This window comes from Gymnodraco acuticeps, unplaced genomic scaffold (genome assembly GCF_902827175.1).
Source record: "Gymnodraco acuticeps unplaced genomic scaffold, fGymAcu1.1, whole genome shotgun sequence".
NCBI lineage: Eukaryota > Metazoa > Chordata > Actinopteri > Perciformes > Bathydraconidae > Gymnodraco > Gymnodraco acuticeps.
The window spans coordinates 119347-143641 of NW_022990251.1; the positions used below are offsets into that span (position 1 = coordinate 119347).

At 41.5% G+C, this 24295-nt stretch overlaps 1 protein-coding gene across 1 annotated transcript in view; it reads right to left on the reverse strand.

Moving 5' to 3' along the window:
• The window catches only part of dnah2 (dynein, axonemal, heavy chain 2), a gene marked incomplete in the record, with an annotated part of 33542 nt that overhangs the window by 2394 nt on the left and 6853 nt on the right, over positions 1-24295 (reverse strand). Inside the window, 49 exon segments of the mRNA XM_034220549.1 lie at positions 230-371; positions 635-751; positions 859-1069; positions 1165-1304; positions 1713-1845; positions 2886-3025; positions 3582-3742; positions 4013-4180; positions 4793-4942; positions 5061-5191; positions 5385-5470; positions 5665-5853; positions 6510-6614; positions 6751-6975; positions 8011-8206; positions 8331-8422; positions 9059-9211; positions 9378-9536; positions 9666-9803; positions 10130-10266; positions 10488-10605; positions 11202-11420; positions 11635-11760; positions 12038-12190; positions 12890-13017; positions 13307-13487; positions 13571-13760; positions 14133-14236; positions 14587-14775; positions 15024-15134; positions 15380-15505; positions 15652-15741; positions 16101-16318; positions 16416-16554; positions 16703-16883; positions 17743-17825; positions 18114-18270; positions 18461-18564; positions 18889-19050; positions 19441-19604; positions 19956-20130; positions 20236-20392; positions 20889-21089; positions 21186-21378; positions 21932-22076; positions 22172-22360; positions 22773-22896; positions 23388-23497; positions 23705-23861. Coding sequence (XP_034076440.1) covers positions 230-371; positions 635-751; positions 859-1069; positions 1165-1304; positions 1713-1845; positions 2886-3025; positions 3582-3742; positions 4013-4180; positions 4793-4942; positions 5061-5191; positions 5385-5470; positions 5665-5853; positions 6510-6614; positions 6751-6975; positions 8011-8206; positions 8331-8422; positions 9059-9211; positions 9378-9536; positions 9666-9803; positions 10130-10266; positions 10488-10605; positions 11202-11420; positions 11635-11760; positions 12038-12190; positions 12890-13017; positions 13307-13487; positions 13571-13760; positions 14133-14236; positions 14587-14775; positions 15024-15134; positions 15380-15505; positions 15652-15741; positions 16101-16318; positions 16416-16554; positions 16703-16883; positions 17743-17825; positions 18114-18270; positions 18461-18564; positions 18889-19050; positions 19441-19604; positions 19956-20130; positions 20236-20392; positions 20889-21089; positions 21186-21378; positions 21932-22076; positions 22172-22360; positions 22773-22896; positions 23388-23497; positions 23705-23861 — 7367 coding nt within the window.

Consider the following 24295-nt stretch of genomic DNA (forward strand, 5'->3'; position numbering starts at 1 on the left):
CTCCTCCTCCTCCTCCTCCTCCTCCTCTCCTCCTCCTCCTCCTCCTCCTCCTCCTCTCCTCCTCCTCCTTCCTCCTCCTCCTCCTCCTCCTCCTCCTCCTCCTCCTCGCCTCCTCCTCTCGCTCCTCCTCCTCCTCCTGCCTCCTCCTCCTCCTCCTCCTCCTCCTCCTCCTCCTCCTCCTCCTCCTCCTCCTCCTCCTCCCTAAATACTGCATGTTGCTGTCTCTCACCTATCTGCCTCTTGGCCTCTGCCCAGGTAGGCTCTTTGCCCAGAAGGGTCATGACCGCCGTCATCACCGTCTCCACCAGGGTCGGGGGGCGGCCATACGACTTGATCTCTGTCATGTCCTTCTTATTGAGAGACTCCAGAGCCTATGTGTGAAAAGAGGAAGGAAAAGGACGAGGAATGGCAAAACATTTGTGGATGTAGGAAGATAAGTTTGACAGCCAGAAAGTACACACACAACAATGACAAGGTGCTTACAGTGCAGCAGAGAAATAGAGCAGTCACTATAGTCAGATACACTCACCAAATATCAAGGGAATTATTGAACTGGACTAATGGAGGAAGTGTGAACACAGAGAACGCAGACAGAGGGATGGATGAATAAAAAGTCAACAGGAAGGAGCCTCACCCTCATGGCATCTTGCAGTGCAGGCAGGACCTCGTCCAGATCTCTCTGTGCGTTCTCAGCCATGGCTTTACACTGCAGCTCTTCTGCCTTGATTTTCTTACTGCTAGCACTCACCACCTAAACACAAACAGAATATGTGTAAGTAGGTTGCGAAACCACATCACTTCCTTGAACAAATGAGTTCTTTAATCCATTAAGTTGGTGTATATGTTGTTGGTGCTTACATCCTTCTGCTTGTTAGCTTCTCTCTTCTGCTGCACAATGACGGCCAGGTACTCGTCACACTGTTTCTGGAACTCGGCCACCTGGATTTTGGCTTCCTCCAGCTCTACAGACATAGCCTCCACCTTCACCCGCGTGTCACTGATCTTGAAGAGGCCATTACTCAGTTTGCTCACCTGCTCCCCCAATTCCCTGCGTTTCTCCTCCAACAACCTGGAGGGAACCACACATGAAGCAATTGTAAGTGGTGCGAAAACAGAAAAAAAAGAAACAAGAACAAATGAAGAACTCATTTCGAAGGTCCCTACTTCTTGTATCCAGACACCAGCTCCAGGTAGTTGGTGGGGGTCACATAATTATTTCTCTTCAGCTCCATCTTCATCCTTTGGGAGATCTGCACAACCGACTGGTGTGTGGTCACAAAGATACTGGCAACCTTTGTCTGGATCTACAACATCATGCAGCATATGTAACAAGTTAATCAGGAACTTCAGGATACACATTTTTTATGATTTATACATTGATCTGGTTATTGATGTTAGTCTCAGACCAAGGTTCAGTGCAGTTCGCAGTTAAAGTTAATAGAGATATAACAGATTTCTGTTTTCTATACTAGAAACCTTTTCGTGTGAGTTTTTAAACAGTTCTCAACGTTTTTTGAAAATAACTGACCTTTTAATAATGTGGAAGGTGTTTAATTTAACATAACACTAAAGTGATATCAAGTGAAATGCTTTAGGTCATACAAAATGTTTACTGGGCATCAAAAATTAGGGCGCTTCCTGTGAAAAAACTGAGAAAAAAGCACCAGTTTTATTGTGAAAAATCTATTGTGTGACGTGCATGCATCCCTCACCCCCTCAAAGGAGCCCAGATCCAGTCCATCCAAGTACCGCTCAGCGACTTCCAGCAGAGCCTCTTTGGGCCACTCACAGAACCAGTCAATGGTGGTGCAGTTAACCAGCGCTGGGTAATGGAGGATGCGGTCCCTGTTGGCAAACATTTATGATCAACTGTAATATGTGGATATTATGATGCCCCTTATGTGGTCAGAGGGTCTGTTAACTAGAGCAGGTGCATTTGGCGGTTGGTTAGACAAAAAATAAAGCCATTATGAAAGCCACTATGGATGTCATTCAATGTCCCTTAAACTAATGCTGTCTTTTGTGACAACAAGCTCTTTATTTATAGAAAGACTGGCACGCTCATGGCAGTCAAAATTGCTTTTAACAGACCAATTTTTATATAAATTCCTACGATAAGTAGCATCAGAGTAGCTGTAGAACTACAGTGCGAGTGTGTGAGTTTAGCTGGTTAATTTGTGTAGCAGACTCCCTGAGCCCTGGTGATGTGATATGGCTCCTGCTGGCAGTCAGAGGGCCAGAGAACGGTGGTTAGCTCTGGGTAATGATGCCTGTGAGCCCAATTAGCAGCACTTTGTGTGACCAGTACCCTGTGCCACTATTTGGAAATGGGCCATTAATGCTTGAAAGTAGTTTTTTGTGGAATAAATGGGTTCGTAAAATGTATGTTATAAACAGAAAATGTGTGACCCCAGTGTAACTTTGAAAATCTGCTGAGAGGTACTGCTACCCTGTACATGACCACCAGAGCATAGAAATGACCTTCATTAACAAACCTCGGATGTGTCTGCTTGCCTGGGTCAAAAATGCATCAACATGCATATTATCTTTTCCTCTTTCATTCAGTTAATATAAAATATTAGCAAAACATGTCTAGCGAGAGTTGAAAACATGACCGTGAGTGCCAATATTTTGTCGTGTGTAAAATTTAAAAATGATCCAATAAAAATAATAACGTTGTTTATATAAGTTACTTGTTGTTAGGGCAACAATGCATGTACAGCTGGGACATTTTGGGATTGCAACATGATTCATGCTGTTCCATAAACCTGAGCAACAAGAGCTAACAGGATCCTCAAACAGAGGGAAAGAAAAGATAAAGGAGGAACAGATTGTGCAGCAGGATTAAGACACAGTGTGCGGCGAGGAATACAACCTGTATGTACCTGAAGGGCTCTCCCACTGGGCTCATACAGAGCACGATGTGCAGGTTGTTCCGGACTCGCTCTATCAGGTAACTGAACAAGGACTCAGGAGTCTCCACCACGTTGTCTTTCCTGGCAAACTCTGACAGAGCACTGCACACCTGGAGGTTAGAAGGCAACAATTACATATTTTAAGAATTGGAAATAGGTATCAAGTTTGAGACACCCTTTTGGATAGAAAGGATGCGGACACAGGTTTACATTGATGATGGTTAATGCTCAAACAGCCAAAGTAGATTTTTATGGCCGTTATTTAAATGTGTCCTTTGTTTTTCATGTGTATGTGATAAATTGACTAAGCTATAACTGCATTTTGTTGTGCAGGCATGTGTTGAGGAATTCATCTAAATGATCTCTAAATCTCTTAAATAAACATTAATGATTTATAGAGGCACACGATCCTACGGTAGACAAGTTAAAATTATATTGGAGGCTGTGTGTTACTGTAAACATTCAGAATTTAGATTTGACCAAACACGATTTTGCCCTATTCAAATGCATCTTAATGTAAAAACTCATTCCTGGGAATGTACTGTAATGATGGGTTTGATGGAGCTATTGCATTCCTAGTATTTTATGTCAAACCACAGCCAAGATAATTTGTTTCACTAGTTTAAACATTTAGTTCATCCAAAAGATTTTGAAGACAATACAGACCTCAACAAACTCGTCCTGTTTGTAGAGGTTAGGCACCTCTCCAGAGCTCAGGACGTTATTGATATCCTCCAGGAAGGATTGGTCCACGATCTGTGTGTCATTGAACAGGAAGACTGTGGGCTTGTTGTCCACACCGGTCAACCGGTAAAGCTTCTTTATGTCTGAAAAAAAGGATAAAGAAATCAACAATATATAATGACTGAAGATGGGATGTGAGGAACTGAATGAACAAAGACAGATTATATATTCAAAATAGTTTTACTATTTCAGCCAGGCACTAACATTTGTCATGCGTTACACTCAATATTCAAAAACATATGCTCATTGTGATCTTGTTAAATGTCCTTTTTTAGTTTGAATATTTATTGTTTCAATGTTCCAACAAAAGGGGACACCGTCATGCTATATGTATCTCAAACATCTGTAGTAACCTTCTCTGAACTCCTGTTTCCGGTATTGCTTGGTGACTTCCACCTCGAACACCTGGTATTCACAGATGTAGGCGGCCATCTTTGACAGGCTCTGTCTACCGGAGCCCCCCACACCTACAAGAAGCATGTTGCCCCTGAGCTGCCTGATCACACGCACAATGCGAGTTACTGTGAAGAGAAAACAAAGGAATTATCCAGATCATCATTTCTGTAGTTTTTTTTAGTTTTTTAAACCTATATCATTATGTGACACACTTTTCTATTTCCATTTCCTATGAATAGTGTGGAATCTGTTCTAATATTAGCATATCACTTTATGCAGCTTCAGTGTCCCTGGTTATGCCTGCACACTGACAAACCAGCGCAACACACACACACTAGTGTTGCTCCATGTTGTTTCTGCAGTAATGTAGTGCTATTGATTTGCTGTGGCGTGGGGTAAAGTGTCAGATTGACAGCAGTGTGTGGAGAGCAGAGCCTGCTGCTGAGAGGCCTTCTCTCTCCACTGCAGGGTAGCTTTTAGCTGCGCCTCATGCACTGTTCTTTCAAAAGGAGCTTCAAACTAGGCCTGAATCATAAATCTGACGAACAGTGAACACAACAAAGACACATCAGAGAACAGCACATGACATTGACTGTGGTAATGTACGGGATTGACTGCGCAGAATGGGATGGAGGGAGTTGACTCTTGAGGGAATGTTGTGTGTCTGTCTTCTGTGTGTCTTTTTAAACGTGTATAAAAGTGTGTGTGGATGTGTCTTATTGTGTTTTCAGACGCACTGTGTTCAATAGCATCTCGGAAGAGCACCAGGCTCATGGGCACTACGCCAGGAGTCAGGCTGTAGTCCTCCAGCTGGGTCTCCATGAACTTCTTGAGACCCTTCATGTCCGTTAGGTCCTCATACACTTGAGAGTCACTCATGAAATCACCTGACAAACACACAGAAATAATTAGGTGTCAAGTGTCCATTATTAATCAACAGTTATCTGTCAGAGTTTGTTTACACTCATTGGTTTAAAATGGCTGTGTGCATAATGGTTAATGTACCAAATATTGGCGGTTGTTTGTTGGGGCAGATGCTGTGGAAGGTGAGGTCAAAGAGGGAGCCCAGTTTCTCCCCCAGTAGAGCAACAAATGCCTCAGAGTCACTGTGATCCACCAGCCGGTCTGAGACAACCCTAAAATCAACAACAAAACATCAACAACAAATATTATCCAATATAAACACCTAAAAAAGCAGCATGGTTTGCCCAATGTAAAGTTGATGTATAGCTTTCGGCTAAATATCCATGACATCACTTTCATAATGAGGCTTGAAGTATAGTGAATATGTAATATGAATGTGAGAAGGTAAAACATTTTCTTTCTTACCTAAAGCACTCATGGATCCACAGTCTAGTGATGCTGTTTTTAGTATCATGGAAGTCTGGATGAGCTCTAAGCAGACCTTGAAACACCTAGAACGGGGAGAAATAAGGAGACAGAGAACCATTACTCTAAGCACAGTGGAAGAATTACAGAAATATTTGACTTCAAAGATACTCTCTTCCAATGTGAAACCGTGTTTTAGGTAATGTATGTATGTGTGTCTGAGTGTGTGATGTGGGTACGCGTGTATGGATTTGACCCATATTAATGTACTAACGTGTACCTTAGAGATGTCCCTGAGGTTGAAGAGGTAATGGATCTTGGCTGGAGTTGGAAGGAATCGAGCTGAAACAGCATAATACAGCTCTAAGGTGGCCTGAGTCAGAATTTCTCCAATGGGCTTTACCTCCTCCTTAAAGCCCTGCAGCTTTTGGTTGATCATAGTACTGTAGATCCGCCTAATCTGGGACTCCTGCACAGAGAAAGAACGGTCTGTTTAAGATCGTTGCATCTCTTTCACTAAACACCAATGTCAATGAAATACATGGATTTTAAAGTTGTACGGGTGAAAGAAAGAAGAACAGAAGAGGTATAAGGGATGTAATACATTCATTTCATGTTAGCACATTTTTACATTCAAGGGTGAGGCAACTCAAGTGTTGGCTTCGTGAATGCAATATTGCTTCAGCCAATTTCAAAAGCAAATCTATTTTGTTCTCTTGTGGCAATACAACAAACCAGAGTACACTACAAATAGAATGAAATAAAGATGGGCTGGGAAAGGTTAAAAGGAGCACAACAACAGAGATGAAAGCATGTCAGAAAATTGAAAAAGACTAAAAAGATACAAGAGGTGAGCTGGAGAGGGAGTGAGCAATGGAAGTACACAAATGCACAATAGAAGAAAACAAGAAAAGATATGATAAAATGTCTGGCAGATGGAGACTCACCAGCTAAAATGTACAAACATTGACAACATGTGTGGATGTCTCTTTTAGTTAAATGAGAAAACGGTCAAAACTACACAATATGATTCCTGGGTATTTGTATTATATTGCTTATTCCACATCGAATGTTTTCCTCAGTGCTTAACAAGGAAAGGTCAGATGCATTATCAGTAGGACTTACATGAGGGAAGGTCATATTGATGAGATTGAATCGACTCTGTAGGCGGCCAGAGATGTGAGTCCTCCCTCCACCTGGGGGCCCCATAGATGCCATCAAGAACATGTCCTAACACAGCAGACACACAAACAGAACAGAAAAGAGCACACGTATTGGCCTCTGAAGAACATACTTAAGAAATAAACATACAACACATGTAAAGGTCAAAGAACAATAATTAAGCAACAAAAGTGCCATTACTCACCTTGACAAACTTTAAGGTCTGTTTCTGGCGGTCGTACCAGAAGCCGTAGTCGATCCAGAGATGGAGCAGCTCCAGCGGTGGCTGAGAGCCGAAGAGGTCGTGCGCTGGCATGTTGAGGTCGTCCAGGAAACACAGCAGGCGCTTCCCCCCCGCTGGCACAAACACGCCTTTGGTTCTCTTCTCTATGCGGCTCTCCACGATGGCCTGGATGTTATTAGAGGTGGTCTGAACAGGGATGGATACAAAGGGAGAGAGAAAGACAGAGATGCAGTCATTCAGAAATGGGAACAAATATAGTTTATTGTGAAAATGTATATACATGCATTTAAGAAGGTGTTTTAGTTTATTAACCAAATGAGTGTCTTGGCTTGTTGGCTAAAAGGAATACATTGTTGTATCTGTATAATATACGTCATGTGACTGACAGAATGAGGGGGGTAAATATAAAACCTTACCTAGTATTATCAAAATCTTGATACTTTTGATGAGTCAATTGTGGGATTAACTATGGAATGTAGCTATGACATTCATATCAATACTTTTTGAGAGTTTTGAGCTATTGACACAAATATTGAATCTTAAATACACTGTCCGCTGAAAGCAGCAGTCATGCATTCACTGACATACAATTACGAGTAGCTTAATAGACTTTTTAAAATACAAACAAATGTAATGACATAAGGAAAGAAACTTAACTAAACTAACCACAACTACTAGTAGTAGTGTGTTTGTGAAGGTTGACAAAAACGTATCACAGAAGAGTGTGGAGGGAAAAGTGGTGGGGACAGCATTCCCGAATTGGTGATAATGGTGGTAAAAGTGTGGCGGAAATGAGTGCCTACATAATATCCCTTCATCACTGCTATTCAGCAATGACGTCGTCCACTGACTCTAATTGCAGTGAAGCTGAGATGGAGGCTATTCAAAGCCATGATGTGGTGGGATGGAGGCAGTTTCATTCACTCACACAGACATTTGCACAAGCACCCCTGTACTCAAACACCTCGATGTGACTGTGTCTCATGCGGCAAGTGAGGGGGGAATATACATATAAATATAAATGCATATTGGGGTAAAAATATCACATCTTTTCATGAGAAAAACAGAAGCAAGGTGTAGATTCAAGGAAAGACAAGAAGCCAGAGACTGAGCATCACCCAAAAACAACACATTTCTTTGGAGATAGACTTGTGTTTTTGACAGTGTTAGAAGAATAGGGAATAACACGGACACACACACAGGCAATGCAGAGGCACTAACCTGTGAGGACATGTTGACAGTGAGGGAAGACCACTTGTTATCCAAGCCGTGCAGGATGCTCTGGGCCACTGAGGTTTTTCCAGTGCCCACGGGCCCAGTGAGCAGCACTGGGTACCGACCCATCACCAGAGCCTTAGCCAGGAAGTTGTAGCGAACTGTGTCCACTGTGGGAACCATGATCTTATAGAATGGAGCACTGCAGCAGGAATGGAAACAGACATGGTGGGTTATACCGTCTTTCTTTATGCAGATTCAAGAGTAATATTCAGTGGGTTGGCAGACAGCGGATGTCTGATACAAAGAACCACCAGGTCACTTACCTAGCATTGTATCGCCAGCCCTTTGGCAGTTTCTCTTCAAAGGAAGCCCAGGTTTTGTTCTTGGTGTCCACATAGTACTCATAAACCGTGTCCTGAAAGAGTTTACAATTCAAGTTTAGAGACGGTTATGTATGTTATTTAATTTTTGAATTACAATTATTATTTGTATATTTGTTTCAGATGTTTATATACATTCTGGAGTAATCTATGCTAACAGTGGCTAATCTTTAACTATTAATTATACGGTTTTTAGTAAATAACATTGTTATCTGTATGCATATACTTGTATGACATTTCTTTACTCTTTCTTCTCATGTTTCGCTATTGTATTACTATTTTGGCACCCATCAATGCCCTGGTTCCATTTTTGATTTTCCTTTTTTAATATGTTTTGATTCTTATGTATTATAACATTTCTAGTTTCTTCGCCATGAGATTATAGCTCTTATACCTAAAACAATGCTTTTTTTTAACAAGCTATGCTTTCTGCCCACATGTTTCAACTTTTTTTTCTTGTGCCTTGTGGGTTTATATTAATATTGAATAGGTTGTTTCTCTCATTGCTTCATTACTCTAGCCTGCCCAAGCCTACTTGTCCTTTTTATGCAAAACATAATTTAGCCGAGGAAATTGGCTAAACACTGGCCAAGTAAGCAAACTAGTGCTGAGTGTTTGACTGATGTTGTATGTCACAGGTGTGTTAACAAGTATTATGCTCTATAGAGGACCTTGCTGGGGAAGGTGCCCTCTATCTCCCGCAGGAAGTTGTCCATCCTCTTGCGTCCATTTTCGTCTACAGAGGCACAGACAGACCAGATGAGGCTGAAGATGAACCAAAGCTCCACCATCCTACCCAAGTTTTCTGTGTCCGAAGTATTCATCTGGAGAGAGGGAGAAGAAACATATTACTTACTCACACGCTTAGGCTTTATTTCAGTTATGAGTCTAAAAACAAATGGCCTTTTTCATAAATATCAAGTTATGATGGAAAGTGGTTGTCCATGAGAGGGGTGTGCAGTGGAGGCTACAGATTGCACTTTGTCTCACCCCATTGCTGGGTGTGGCCAGGGAGTCATAGAGGCGGCAGAGAGAGGTTACTCCGTTCAGCTCAGTGATGGAAATCAGCTCCTTGCAGTTTGTCTTCTTAAAGTTCAGTGTGCTCTCCGTGTATTTCTCAAACAAGCGCTTTAAGTGGACCCCTTCAGCCTGTGGAGAAATTAGGCCCCAAATGATCAGTAGATATACATGGAACAAAAAGGGGTCCAGAAAACAAGGAATAAAATGGATGTCATTCAAAAAAAAGTCAGTGCATTATTATGATTGAATGCTCTGCACCTTGTTTCGCTTGTCCAGCCACGACTGAACAAAAGGCTTCCATCCCAGGTCAGTGTAATCGTTGTAGACCATCCCACAGCGAGACACTGTAGCTGGAGAGGCCTGTGCTAGGTTCTCCGCTTCAAACAGCAGAGACACCTGGGACAAAACTATTTAGGAACTTTATCTACTCAAGAGACAATCAATTTGAAACAAAGAAGGTCATTAGTTTGTAAGACGTTTCCCTTTCAAGCTTCTTCCTCTTTCTAATCATAGAATAGAATAGAATCGTTTCATGTCATTATACATGTACAATGAGATAATAAATGCTTCTCCCTCACAACATAAGACAACAAATACACGCAGCATACATATTTAGGAATAAGGAATAAAGGAATAAGGGATAAAGTGCAGTAATTATTTCCAGGAGTAAACATGTTAAGTAAACAAACATGCTGGTTATCTTTTGTTGGTTCTGTTCGAACCTGTTCAGGCATGGAGATTCGCTCTCCATTGATGAGTGTGAGCACCTTGTTGTCATCCATCACAGAGTTCATACTCTCTATCCACAGTGTGTCAACAGGCCCATCAAATATGATCCACTTCTCATCTGGCTTCTCATCTAAAGAAAAGAAAGGCAGGTATTGACATTCAAATTATGAGTGACATGGAAAACCACATTTTTTAACACTACCATTTTTGTATGTATAGTATTACCACCCTAAAAGCAAGTGGAATTGGACTTTGTTGACAAAACTCTATGAGACAATATAAGGATTTAATTTGATGTTCAGTTTAAACATGTGTTTGCATGAACAGCAATGTGTGTTTTAGTGTCAGCACCTGCGCATGCTGATCTCATGAGTGAAGACAGAACTCCATCAGACCACTCGTTGGTGGAGAGGTCGTTTTCTCCATACAGCTCTCCCAGACTCAGGGCCTTGGGGTTCAGAGGATAGTCCTGTATCACAGGGACCAAGGCATAAAAGACAAATGATAAACAAGAAGAGCAATATTATGGCAGATTATAATGACTGATGTCAGCCAACAAATGAGATCAGTAGCTTTCATGGACAGTTTTTTATATTTTAGCGCCTGAATTGATTAGGGTAAAGATATCACAAACCTAGATTCATTTTAGTAACATTTTAAGAAACACTTTTTGTGTACTGCTTGTGTGTGTATTGTGTGTGTGTGCCTAATTGTGTCTGCATGAGCATGTAGGTGAAACACAATCAGAAATAGAAGGTAGAGTATCTCTGTGGAGACAGGCAGTAAAGAGGAACAAAGAGAGAGAGAGATAATGAGAGCCAGAGAGTGGTGAGGCACCAGAAATAGATATGCAAAAAGCACAGTGGGGAAATAGAGAACAAGAGGTAAAAATAAAGACAAATAGGTAGAAAGAAAGCACGATGAAATGTAAGGCTAGAAAGAGAAGCAGGAAGAAAACATGTCTGTCATTCTAAATGGCTGTTGACTCGTTTTGTGACCCTAAAACATTCTTTTTAGTTTTAAGAAGCGATAAATGACAGCGTGTTCTTGTCCATCCACACCCACCTGGACCAGCTCATAGTCAGGCACTCCTTTTTGATGCAGGGTGGTGAGGGCCTTCTGCAGAGTCCTCCAGGTCACACTCTTACCGCTGCCTGTCTTGCCCACCAGCATGGTGGAGTGTCGAGAGTTTTTGGTCTCATAAAGTTGGATGACCTTGGTCAAGGTGAAAGCATTCACCTGCAAACCGCTCTGACGAAGCTCCGCCTCTATAGCCTCCCTCAGCTGCAACACAATCACAGAAAAAGATAGACGGATGATGGTGATACCCAGAGTGATATTGTACAGATAATGATGATATATGGACCACAATGTACAGAGTCAAGTTGATGATTTTTGTTTCTTAACTATAGATTTATGCAGTTTATGACTGTGCTCTCAAAGCAAACCTTACCAAACACTAATTTTCTGCGAGAGCTGATCTGGACTGCTGACTTACCTTGCCATAATCTATGACGGGTGTTTCCACAGCAGGAAACAGGTCCTGGGTGATTCCATTGAACAGCGGCACGTCAGCAGAAGTCAGCTTAGCGATGTTCATGTCTTTCATCGCCATCAGTAGGATCTGTGGACAGAGAACATAATTACATCTATAATGGAAATGTTAGTTCATTTGAACGGGAGGACAGTTGTTAGTTTTGTTGAATTAATAGATCATTGTTTCGTATAATTTCACATTGTAGTAAAAGGTGTCGATAGATGATGTAGTCACAGCATCTACCTACTTACTTCTTGATCCGCCAAGGAGTTGCACTAACTTTACATCTGGGAGAAGGTCATTTGATTTGACTAACTCAGACCATTAGACAGGTAGAAAGTGAGCGTGACAAAGAAAGACCTACTTCTTCATCAGGAACGTTGCCGCAAAAGCGTCTCTTCTGTCCAGCATAGCGGAGCAAGGAGGTGAGGGCACGCAGGCCAAAATCATAGTGGTCCTGTTGGGACAGCTGCTGCACTGCCAGGGAGTACAGCGTGAACACCTTCTTAGCCAGGAGCTACGAGGACAAAGGCAGAAAACCAAGGTGACTCAGAGTAACAGAAACATCCACGCCCACCACTGATCATGTTCAGCTGAAGCTACAGTCGTTCTGATTTTACAACAAGATTATTATTAATGGCACATAACTCATTTCTAATGCATCTCTATCAGTGTAGAAGAACTCAATCTCATGTGATGATTGCCTGAGCTCTTCACATAAAAGAAGCGGGAATGTTTCATTAAGGCTGTGATAATTCGAAGATATTCTTTAGAAATCGGTGCGACTATGAGCTGTGTACAGGGTAAAAATAGCACGCAGAATGAATTCATTAAACAGATACATACACTGTACTATCTGTTGTTATTGAGAAGTGAGAGGGTTGTAGGGTTTTCTTATAGTTACAGAGTAATGCCATATTTCCATGCTCCTGAATAAATTGTGACTCTAAATTGTGGCCTGAAACCACCAGACCTGGTTACAATGAGTTTACTGTACATGCACACATGATAGTGTGTAATAGTATTATCCTGGGAAACGTATAGTATGCACATTTCTGAAATCAGGGTATTATTTACTTCGCAAAACACACTATCAGGATACTCCGATGAAAATCGGATGAAAAACCATGCTATTAGTGTGCGTGTTAACATACAGAAAGACACAGATACCAGCTTTTCCCCCAGCACGAATATAAAAGTCCTTCAGTTTCAGTACCTTGCAGTTGTTGAAGCCTTCTCCAAACAGAATGATCTCAGCGATTAGAGTTGAGTCTGGCACCACCATGGAGATGGGTCTGAACATGGCTTTGAGGTTATCTGGGAGCTCGGAACGACCAGCGTAACCTAGGGAGACACAGACGGAACAAAAAAGATTATAAAGGGGCGGCTGTGGGCTAGTGCGCTGATCCTCAGATCAGGGGAGCAGCCACTGCAGTCAACATGCTGTTGGGTATTGTCCACAGTATTGATGTATTCCATGTGTAATATATGTAATATGTAATGTAAAGCGCTTTACGCACTTGTAAAAGCGCAACAAATAGATGCAATTCATTATTATTATAATAATAAACCTTGAAAATGCTTAAACCACTTTTGCAACGTAATGTATGCTTTTGGGCGTGTGTTGACCTACCAGGATTCATGGTGATAAAGATACCACATGACCAGACCAGGCCTATGTGATGTCCTTCAAAATGGAACTTTGTTTGTCCGGCTGAGAGGGCAGACAGGATGAAGAGGATCTGCTGAGCCACTACCGACAACACCTCGATGTTGATTCTGTTGAACTCATCAAAGCACCCCCATGCTCCTGTCTATTTAGTGTTGACACAATAAAATACATTCAAATCACACATTGATCCAAAAACACATGTAGTTTCAAATCCATTGTTCCTACCTGTGCCAGTCCAGAGAACATGCGTCCCATGGATTTGTAGTCCAGTCCTTCAGAGCAGTTGACTACAATGACATACATGCCGAGAGCTTTGCCCAAGTCCTTCACTGTCTCTGTCTTCCCAGTCCCCGCAGGGCCTTTAGGAGAGCCCCCGCGGTGCAGATGGAGGGCTGTGGTCAGGGTCATGTAACACCTGGACACAGAAAAACATGTAAAAACAGACGTTGGCTCTACAGATAATAATAGTAAAAATAAATATCTAGATACAAGCAAATATGATCAGATATTTTCATTTCAAGCAATAATAAAAAGACCTTGATGTAGCCTTTATTGCAATTATGAATCTTCTGTTAAGACAATTCACATTCAAATGTGCATTGTCCTTTTATCTGTAAATGCACTAATAAAGGTATATAATATATATAATCAAGTGATTACACTACAGTAACAATCCTAATCACTTAATATTTAAGTACACACATAAAACTGAAGTGTGACTGATTGATTGTGCTGTTGCATTTGTTGGTTGGTGCACTAATTGGCTAACTGAATGATTGATGGCTACCTGTCAGTCAGTGGAGTGATGACGAGGCGTCCGGAGTTGCCCAGGTACTCGTAGCCGTACTTGAAACGTGTGTTAGTCTGTCGGATTATGCAGTCTTCGGATTCCTATTGGGAAGATTAATAACATTTTAAAATGCAAGTTCAGTGGATGTTTTTTTTCATTTCCAACTTAGCTGATCTAAGCAAAAATGATCTTTTGCTGCTATTAGACATAGAGTGGTAGAGAGCGGGAAATGCTGAAAATAGTGAGTATAGTGTGAAAGATTGAGGGGATATGTTTGTGGACAAGTGTTTTAAAGTATGCCATAAAAGAGGTTGCATCAATGCATAAAACAATACTTTTCTAAACCCATACCCACTACTAAAGTATTGCTTTCCGCTTTGAAATGTGTAAATCATGGATAAAAGTATTTTTCTCCACACTGTTTCCTGCTCTTGCACTTCTTGGAGCATACCTTGTCCCAGTAGAGTCGCAGCTGAGAGAGCCACTCAAAGGCATTAACGTCATTGCAGCCTGTCTTGGCCAGTTTATCAATGACATCCCGAGCATGAACCTCCACTGTGACCAGCGCTACGATCTTCAGACGGAGGACTTTGGACAGGTTGCCACGGATGAGCTCTGAATAGCAGTGAAGCATTGAGACCTGAAAACAGTTATAGCAAACGCTCAGAAGTTTACTGGGATCCTTTTCTCTTCTTTAAATGATTATATTGGCTATCGATGGAACTCAAAAGGATGGTTTAAATATATTGAAAATAAATCTCTAACCGTATCAATCAACACATTTTACATGCTACGGTAGTACAGAACTTTCATCTTGTTGGATGGAAGGATCATCACAGTCAGTTCACTCTAAATGATTCTAGTTTAGTTAAGCAACAAATAGTAAACCTGTTTCTTCTTCATGGATTTAAGGGACGATTTGTCACCCCTCTCCTTGCAGGTGAAGAGCGCTTTAGTGACATCGATGGTCCACTGGATCTGACTGGCTGTGATCAGCATCTACAATTATAGGAAGAATACACGCTTCATTACTTTTGAATGTAAAGCTTTGTTCCTGTTGATATAAATAGGGAAAGGTTAAATGGAGTTTAGAAGAAACTTGGATTAGTAAATCACTATAAGACACAGCTATTCAATTTAGTGAATCAAGAGCATGTCACTGAATTAGTGTCAGGATGTCAGATGGGTGCATTTGCAAAACCACAATGGGAAGTTATAGAGAGAAAAGACAAAGAAAAATGTACCTGTCCCGGCCAATCTCTGACCCATTTGTCTCTCTGTCCTGACATCTTCTTCAGAGACACAAGGCAGCCACTCAGATAATCCTTTAGTGTATCACGCATGCTTAACTCAACATCACACAGCCAAACCTGCATAACCACAAAACAAAAATGGTGCTGAAATCTCTCACAACTCTCTGTATTGTACACATTAGCACCGATGCTATCATGACTACACATCTATCAACAGAACACTCATATCAACACGATCATGACATTGATCATCACTGCTGTACCTCCACAGGTTTGTCCAGATATACTGTTGCAAAGAAGCTGATAAACTCCCCATCAGCAGACGACATCCCGACGGCCAGTGGTTTATTTATCTATAGAAGAAACACAATGCAACATGATATAACAAACCATCGTGCATTTAATAATCTCATCTTAAAAAATATGTGTCGAATAAGTAGTTCTCATATTACCTCCTAATGCAAAGGGAATACTAAGGGTACAGTAAGAACACATTGACAATAACCAAGCATTTTAAATATGCTTGACAATGAAATAATTTCCATAAAAATAAGAATTTAGCTTACATAAAAACCTTCTTAGATTTTGTACCAAAGTGACTATGTTAATAAACACAGGCAGTGTAAATCTAACTGCGATGTAATGGCCTTAAATGAATCTTTCTTAGAATAAGTATGTATGTGTATTTTGTCATTCTTTTTGTGATCCCTGCCTTGTCAATCTTCAGGCTCTTGATGTTGTCGAAACACTTCTTCATGTGGGGCTGCATGGCTTCTGGGTTCTGTGACTGCCCCAGGATCTCCAGTAAATCATCGTTGGACAGGAAGTAAAATCGTGGGAAGATCTGCCTCTTGGTCTCCAGGTACATGTCCAGGGCCTTCTGGATCTCCTCCAGCTTCACACTCATCTCTGACAGCTTCTCAGGCAAGCCTGGAAGTCAGAGAGGGGAAGCTAGTTGAAGACTAAGCTCTAAATATAATTGTATTTATCTGTCAGATGGTGTGAATCCATGTCCATGTTGTCGTACCGGCGTGGTGTGTCCCCTGCAAGGCGTTGTTATCCTTGTGGAGTCGGCCCATGATGGTCTCCCAACTAGAACTAACCTCTTCGAACTCTTCGCACTCACAAGGCAGCTGCTCCCTGATGTCCTTACCTTGGAAAATGTTCTGGAGGGAGGAGAGACAGAGAAAGAGTGCTCAAACTCTCCAATAAGACCACAACAGATGATAAATGTGTGCTTTGACAGATGATGGGAATACCCCTGGAAAGGAATGAATCATTTAACACAGTAGAGTATGTGAGTGCTTCCCAAACCTCCAGATAAATCCACTGACGCTGCACCGTGAGGATCATCTCGATGACTTCCAGCACCTGTGACAGCCGCCGCTCCCAGCTGTCCACCTCCCGCTCGAAGGCTTTGACAAAGCGAGAAGCTTTCATTGTTGACAGAATGACCATGTTGTCATCCAAGGCCTGGAAAACCTCCTCTGTGCCCCTGGGACAGACCAAGAGGGACAATTATGGTTGCTGAAGATTGCTTGAAATGGATTCCAATGGTGAAAGAGCAGAAATTAAGTTTATTATGTACAAGGTACAGTTAAGGTTGATGTAATGCAGTTTCTCAGTAACTTGATTGTCATTAGGTTTTTTTTATAATAATACTGTGCTAAAAAAAAAGACTCCAGCATTAGTCATATTTCATTAGGTTTGGTTCAGACTTTTGGTAAATAAAAAAGTAATCTATACAGTACACGTTTTTAGGTTTAATTTTCAGTACCTTTCACATATCCTTCATTTTCTCTTTTTGCATTACAACCTCACAGTTTCATGTTTTTGACTGTGGGCAAGTGGCAGACAGTAGTCTTCCCCCCCTCCTTCAAATCAGTGGCAATTTCTTTGGATGCTAATAAAACTGTGTCTGAGATCTGACTAGATTCATTTGTATATGCAACAGATGGCCTCTGCTGTCCTGCTTCCACCAGCTAGGCTGTCATTCTTCCTTCTCTTCTCTAACGACAAACCAACTCCCATTTTATTCTGACTCCTCCAACATGGCTGTTAAAATATGTATCAATCTGGCATCAATGTCACATATGCTCTCCACTATACAGCCATGCTACAGAGGCATTACTGTAAACGCTAGATTGATACATCACCAGATGGCAGTTGTACCGAGCTGTGATCCCACAGCTCGGTACAACTGCCATCTGGTGATGTATCAATCTAGCGTTTACAAATGATGCATGTAAATAAGACATCATGAAGACACAAATCTATCCCCATTATATAAATGGAGTGCATCAGCCAGGGTTACAGTAACAGCTGCTTTAACCGTTCAAGGCTTGCTTTCTCACATCAGCCGAAAGTGGCCTTTGTCTTTGTAAGGTGTGATGTCCAAGAGTGTGTCCGTCCAGGTCTTGATAATGTCCTCCAGGCTCTTAATTGTCAAACACAAAGAGTAATGTTAGCATACAGGACACACACAGAGGTCCTTTAGAATCTTTTCATTTTTCAACATAAATCTAAAAATGTTTCTCAATTGTCTTTTATACAATCATTCTTTGTAGTCTTGCACTTTGGAAGTATGTATACAGACTAGAATAATATGATACCCTATTAAGAAAGATATTTATGAGATTTCTTTCATGGGTACAATGACCAGAGGTGAGAGAAGCTACACATCTGCCCACTGAGCATCAGTGTAGACTCCAGGAAGTGACTGGACCTGTTCTATGGAGAGTTCCTTGCTGGAGGCTCCAGAGATCTCACAGATCTTCTCAGTATACCTGTCCAGGCCCAGAGATATGATCTTATCCAGGGTGAATTCAGTGCTGGTTTGGTCAAAGGAGCACTGCAGCTCGTCGCAGATCTGCTTCCAGTGCCTGAAAGAAAGGTGGCATTGAGAGCAGGGTTTGTCCTGAGTGTGAGTTTACATTTGCCCAGTAAGTCAGCAAATGAAAGTAAAGTAAAGAAAGCTACCACCTCCCAGGTAAGACACTTCACAAACAAAACAATAGTTCCGAACTATACTTTAATGACAAGGAAACACATGTAGATTATTTAAATCAATACCTGTCTCTCATGGCTGGGTTCCTCAGATCAGCAATGAGAGGGATGATCCTCTTAAACTGGTCTATCTTATTCTTGGTGAAATCCACAATGTCCCACTCCTTATCCTGCAGGCAGACAAAGATCAGGTCGTCTCTACTGTGTAATATTTATGTTAGAACTTCTGCATTTTGCCGATATTGTCATCAAATGCAGTGTGTCCTGAGAGGAGGGCATATCATGGTTTAGCTGTCATTGTAAACACAAGGCATTATTCAGTTTCCTTTGAAGTGAAACAATGTCAAGCTTTTAGATAGTGCAGTACTGATTACATGTATTGTTTGGGCATCAGTGCATTAAGGTACATCTCTTAACTGACACAGATAATATATCATAGCTAAACCGTGAGTGTAGTAGCTAGCTGTTAACAAACTATTTTTGACAAGACTGACCTTTAGTTCTCTCTGGAGTTTGTGGAGAATTTTGAACATGTCCTGTGCTGTGCTCTCCATGTTCTCCGTCCGCAGGGTGGCAAACTGACCGACCTTCCAGATGTTCCAGTTGGTGTTCCACTCCTTTGTGATCTCCCAGACCTGCTGCAGGTGTTCTATGTCCTGTACAAACATCCATTTAAACACACAAACGGTCAATATATAATCATGTACATAATTCTAATATACCCTCTTTAATGGTCACACATGCAGAGCACACAGTACACACATCCTAGTACCAGGAGTCGAGTACTAGGAGCAGGGCAGCTATTGTACAGCGGCCCTGCATTACGCATTTGCAAAATTCCTTTAATGGCAACATCCTAGGTCTGAATTTATAAACACGTCTAAGTCATGTCCTGAAAAAGGGCATATACTGTACTATCAATTACCGTCTAAAGAATGCTAACTCACTTATGCTAAGCCAGTTTATCTCAACCACACAATTCCCACAGAACTGTATGAGCTTGTTTATAAGTATATAAGGGCTATGAGGTAAGTGCTTTGTCTGACCTTTTCGAGCGCCCGGATCTTCTTGGAGGGGGGCTGTTCTATTTTAAAGAAGTTCAGCCCTTGAATGAGGGTGATCTCTTCCTGTTTCAGAGCCTCCAGTTGGCTGTGATGCTCGGCTACTTGGTTTAAGGCAAACTCCGTGCTGAGGGAACTGTCAAATGGACCTGGATATGAACAATTAAAATGAAATGAGATCAATAACCCATGAAAAAGCATACAAAAACAGAAAAACATACAGATTTAAATTTCCACACACTATTATACAATGCCTACTGAATACTACCTTTCAGCTATATCATATATGTGTGTTAAAAGAGTGTGTGTGTATGCGTGTGTGTGCGTGTGCGTGTGTGTGTGTGTGTGTGTGTGTGCGTGTGTGTGTGTGCGTGTGTGTACGTGTGCGTGTGTGTGTGCGTGTGTGTGTGTGTGTGTGTGTGTGTGTGTGTGTGTGTGTGTGTGTGTGTGTGTGTGTGTGTGTGTGTGTGTGTGTGTGTGTGTGTGTGTGTGTGTGTGACCTGTGCTGTTGAACTCCTCCATAGTGCTCTGGGTCTTCTTCTTGAGCTCCTCAGAGGAGAGGAGGAGGGTGTTCTTAAACTTCTCCTTGTCCTTCTGCAGCAGGATGTCACTGTCAATCAACACCTGCTGGAACCACACCCAGTCCTCATTCAGCACCTCATGCAACTGCTGCACCTGTGGGTCACCAACACATGTAGTGTTCGTTTGTATGACTTCAGGGGAGGTTAACACTATACACTTTTCTTAGTCCTTTCTCTCTGTATCAGGCAATGTGCTTACAGCCTGTTCCACTGGGACCTCATATTTGTCCAGGATAGCAAACTGTTCGTGGATGAGAGGAATCTGAGCTTCGGTCTTAGCCAGGTTGCCCTGAAGAGTCTCCAACAGCTTCAGGTTCCCACTGAGCTCTGCCAGTGTCTGAGGAGGTTTTTTCAGCCTAAACACACACATAGAAATATCACAACAAAGAATCATACCACTTTAAGCACAGTATATATTTTCCAAATGTTTACAGGATCAACATTTCCCCCTTGGCTTTCCAATCTCGTCTTCTATTTATCCTCAAAAATGAAAAAAAAAAAGTTTTCTTCAATTCTATATTATTTATTTTCATACATATTTTTTGTTCTGTTTAATTTCTTACCTATTCTATATTTACTTTTCTTGTTTTATTTTTAATTTGTCCTACTAGGTTTACGTTTTGCACCAATACAATACATCGAGTCCTTGTATGTGAAAAACGACTACGCAATTAACCGGATTCTGATTCTGATCTTCCCTTAATGACTGAAAACATCACTTAAGGTCAAATCAATAAATAGTCTTGCCAAGGACTTGTTAGATCTCTCTCCCTCTTCACCTGTCACCCCTACTTTCTGTAATAAACACATACAAATGAGTCCAATATAAACTCCTCTCCATTGACTCCCCACCTGTTGGCATTGTCCTGCATGGAGCCATGAAGTTCTTTGAGGCGGGTGCTCGCCATGTGGCTGAGCAGCTGAGTGAACATGGTTTGCCACTGGCTGCAGAGCTGCGCCAAGGAGGACTTGAGAGGGGAACAGTCCAGCATGACAAACCGGATGGTCAACACCGTCTCTTCCTGCTGAACACTGTTGGCCTTTTCTGTGTACCTGGGGGTAAAACAAGACAACAACTCACAATGTAGTCCAATGCTTGGAGTATCAAAAGATGCATAGAAATGAACAATCAAAGAAGGATGTTCCTGCCTGTGTATATCAGCATCAAAAGTAGTGACTGGTGGGTTTAGCCTCTTGTAGCGTTGTATAAAGGAATCCTGGTTGTTCTCCCAGATATCCCTGTATCTGTCCCACGTCTTTAGATAGATCTGCAGGTTGCTGGCATTGGCTGTCATCCCTGTGGCAACTGCAGCCTGAATCTTCTTTATCTCCTCGTCTTGCTCTAAAGCAGGGGTGTCAAACTCAATTTCATCGCAGGCCACATTAGCATTATGGTTGCACTCAAAGGGCCGGTTGTAACTATATAAATATACATATATAAATATATTATTATATAAAATAATGTATTATGTTACATTATTGCCTCTGAATTGGATTATTATCGGATAGGGTAATAACTAACTATGTTTGAAAGCAGAAGTCCAGGGCAAATAATTGCAAGTCTCTTCAGTGTGCATGTCACAAAACGAGATGCATTGTGGGACATGTAGTTTATGGAAAACCTGCTTCTGTAAAGTGGCATGTAACCGTATAATAAACTTATTATATTCTTTGCATGCTCTTGCGGGGCCACATAAAATGAAGTCGAGGGCCGGATTTGGACCCCGGGCCTTGAGTTTGAGACCCCTGCTCTAAAGGATTGAAGATGGCAAGGGTGACAACGGAGACGGGAGAAGAAGCACTTTCGGGTCTACATTATTCTCAGCACACAGTAAAAACAGATCAGATATTCACAGTGGTACTCTTTTTGGACATTTAAAAAACGTTGCTCTAACCTATGTTGATGTGCATGGGATTCCCCTCTGGCTGCTTGCCGGAGAGAACTTCAGACAGTCGTTTAAATTCTGAGATGGTGTTGATGAGCTGAGGCATAATGTTCACAATCTGAGAGAGCTTTGCGATCGTAGGGGAGATCTCGACCTGTCAAAACCCACGCAGGTCAGCATAAAGAGAACTACCCCAACATACATTTTGATATTTCCATAGCACTTAGATAAATAGGAGTTTGATGGTACCTTCGGTGTACTTGTGGGAGTTGCCTGGCGCATTGCTACCATGACTTTGAACAAGGGATTAGGCGAGGTCTTGTTGTCTCCATTGATGGCCCTGGAGAGCTTCTTCATGGAGTTCTTGATGTTGCTCCTTAGAGCTTCTTCTACCATGTGATCCACCTTCTCTGTATAGATCGCCCAGTGCTCCTCGACCTTAAACACCATGGTACAAACATGACATGGGACTGCACATTTGTATGTTTGCTGTACATGATATCAAATAAAACAGTCGATACGAACAGAAAGAGATTTGACTTAATGAGAAAGAGGCAGAATGCAGTGTTTGCTCTCTTGCTTGTTGTCATTGAGTTTTCATGCAAACATTTTTCAAAATGTTGTGTTGATTTAAACATCACCTTCAGAAAAAGAGCTGAGCTACAACTTAACAGTTTCAAGTTAACACATCTTGCATCATTATCATGTTGGCTTACACCTAGCATACAAACATTATTTTCTCACATAGAGGAAGCACAAAATAATAATCTTATACATGTTACAGTGTTCCAACTATTTCCTAACAGTGCAGGAAGAATAACGCCAGTAGTGAAGGAGAAAGAGCACACACCTCAGGCCCATCATTGGAGAAGGTGCTGTGAGACATAATTTCAGCAATATCCTGGTGTGCTGAGCGCAGTGTTTGGAGTTGGATCTGCTGGTGTTTCTTCTGGTCATCCTCAAACTCCAGGTTCCTTAGAATTGCAGGAGAAACACCCAAGATTCAACCAACACAGAAAAACAATGTGCATCACTTGAACGGTAATATGCAACCCGTGTGCATCACTTCAGACAATTGCAAAAGTGGTGACAATTTATGAATGATTTGTCAGTAATATAATATGGCCTGTTTCAAGATAATTAGCTCGATATTGGAACTAAAGTAAAGGGGATTTCAAAGAATGACAGCATAGACAACATCCACATCACAACGCTGAGTTTAAGGATGAATGAAGACGATGAATAAAATGAAAGGGTGTCATGTTTAAAATCAACTCATAAAAACAACTTTACCCAATGTTTACAGTAGTTCATGAATTTACATTTGAAATACATACACACAATATAAATTGTAGGAACCATTTCGTAGGAAGTGACTAAAAACATGATGAACAATATCTGTACCTTTCTCCATTTTGTGTTTTACTCTGTTAGGCATCCCATGCAATGAGGAAGTGAGTGTTACCTGAACACAGTCTTTCCATCCAGCTTAACCAGCAATGTTTCGCTGATTTGGCAACAGAGGTTGGAGATGGATAGGTTGGATAGTTTGTATCCATCAACCAACAACTGAACCTATCGTGTGATTAAGATGAGAGGAGAGGAGTTTATCAGTGACTAAACACCACTATCCAAGAATATGATCCACATCTGTTGAGGATACTTTGAGGTACTTTTATCCTGTTGACACCACTTTTGTCATTGTGAATCCAAACAGACAGTATTTATTACAGTAACTGTACAGGTGGCTATATCAGTTATGCGTAAACCTTGTGTTCCTACCTTGTTCACGTGCTGGAGTCCTTCCCGGATGAAGATATTAGAAGCCCCTTTAGAAAACCACTCGAGCTTGGTCAGCCCCGGCTGAATTTTCTTATCAAGGAAACGAATCCGCTCGCGAAACAGACCTATCTCATCAGGAGACAGCATCCCAATGACCCTGATATATACACACACACACACACACACACACACACACACACACACACACACACACACACACACACACACACACACACACACACACACACACACACACACACACACACACACACACACACACACACACACACACACACACACACACACAGAAGGGCATTTAGTTAATTTCGGTGAGCTCAGTTAACTGGTTAACAACTACAGACAACTGCTGAGATTTTGTGTGAATTTGGAGTGAATGTGTTTTCATTTTTAATTATTGTATATCCTATATTACCAGCTAAGAACTTAAAATTCAAAAGCTTGGTAAAACAATATATATATTAGGGCTGTCAAGTTAACGCGTTAAGGTGCCACTAATTATTTTAACGTGCGATTAACGCATGTTTATTTGTCCTCGGCCCGCCCCGTAGTTTCAGAGCCCAAAGGCTTGAC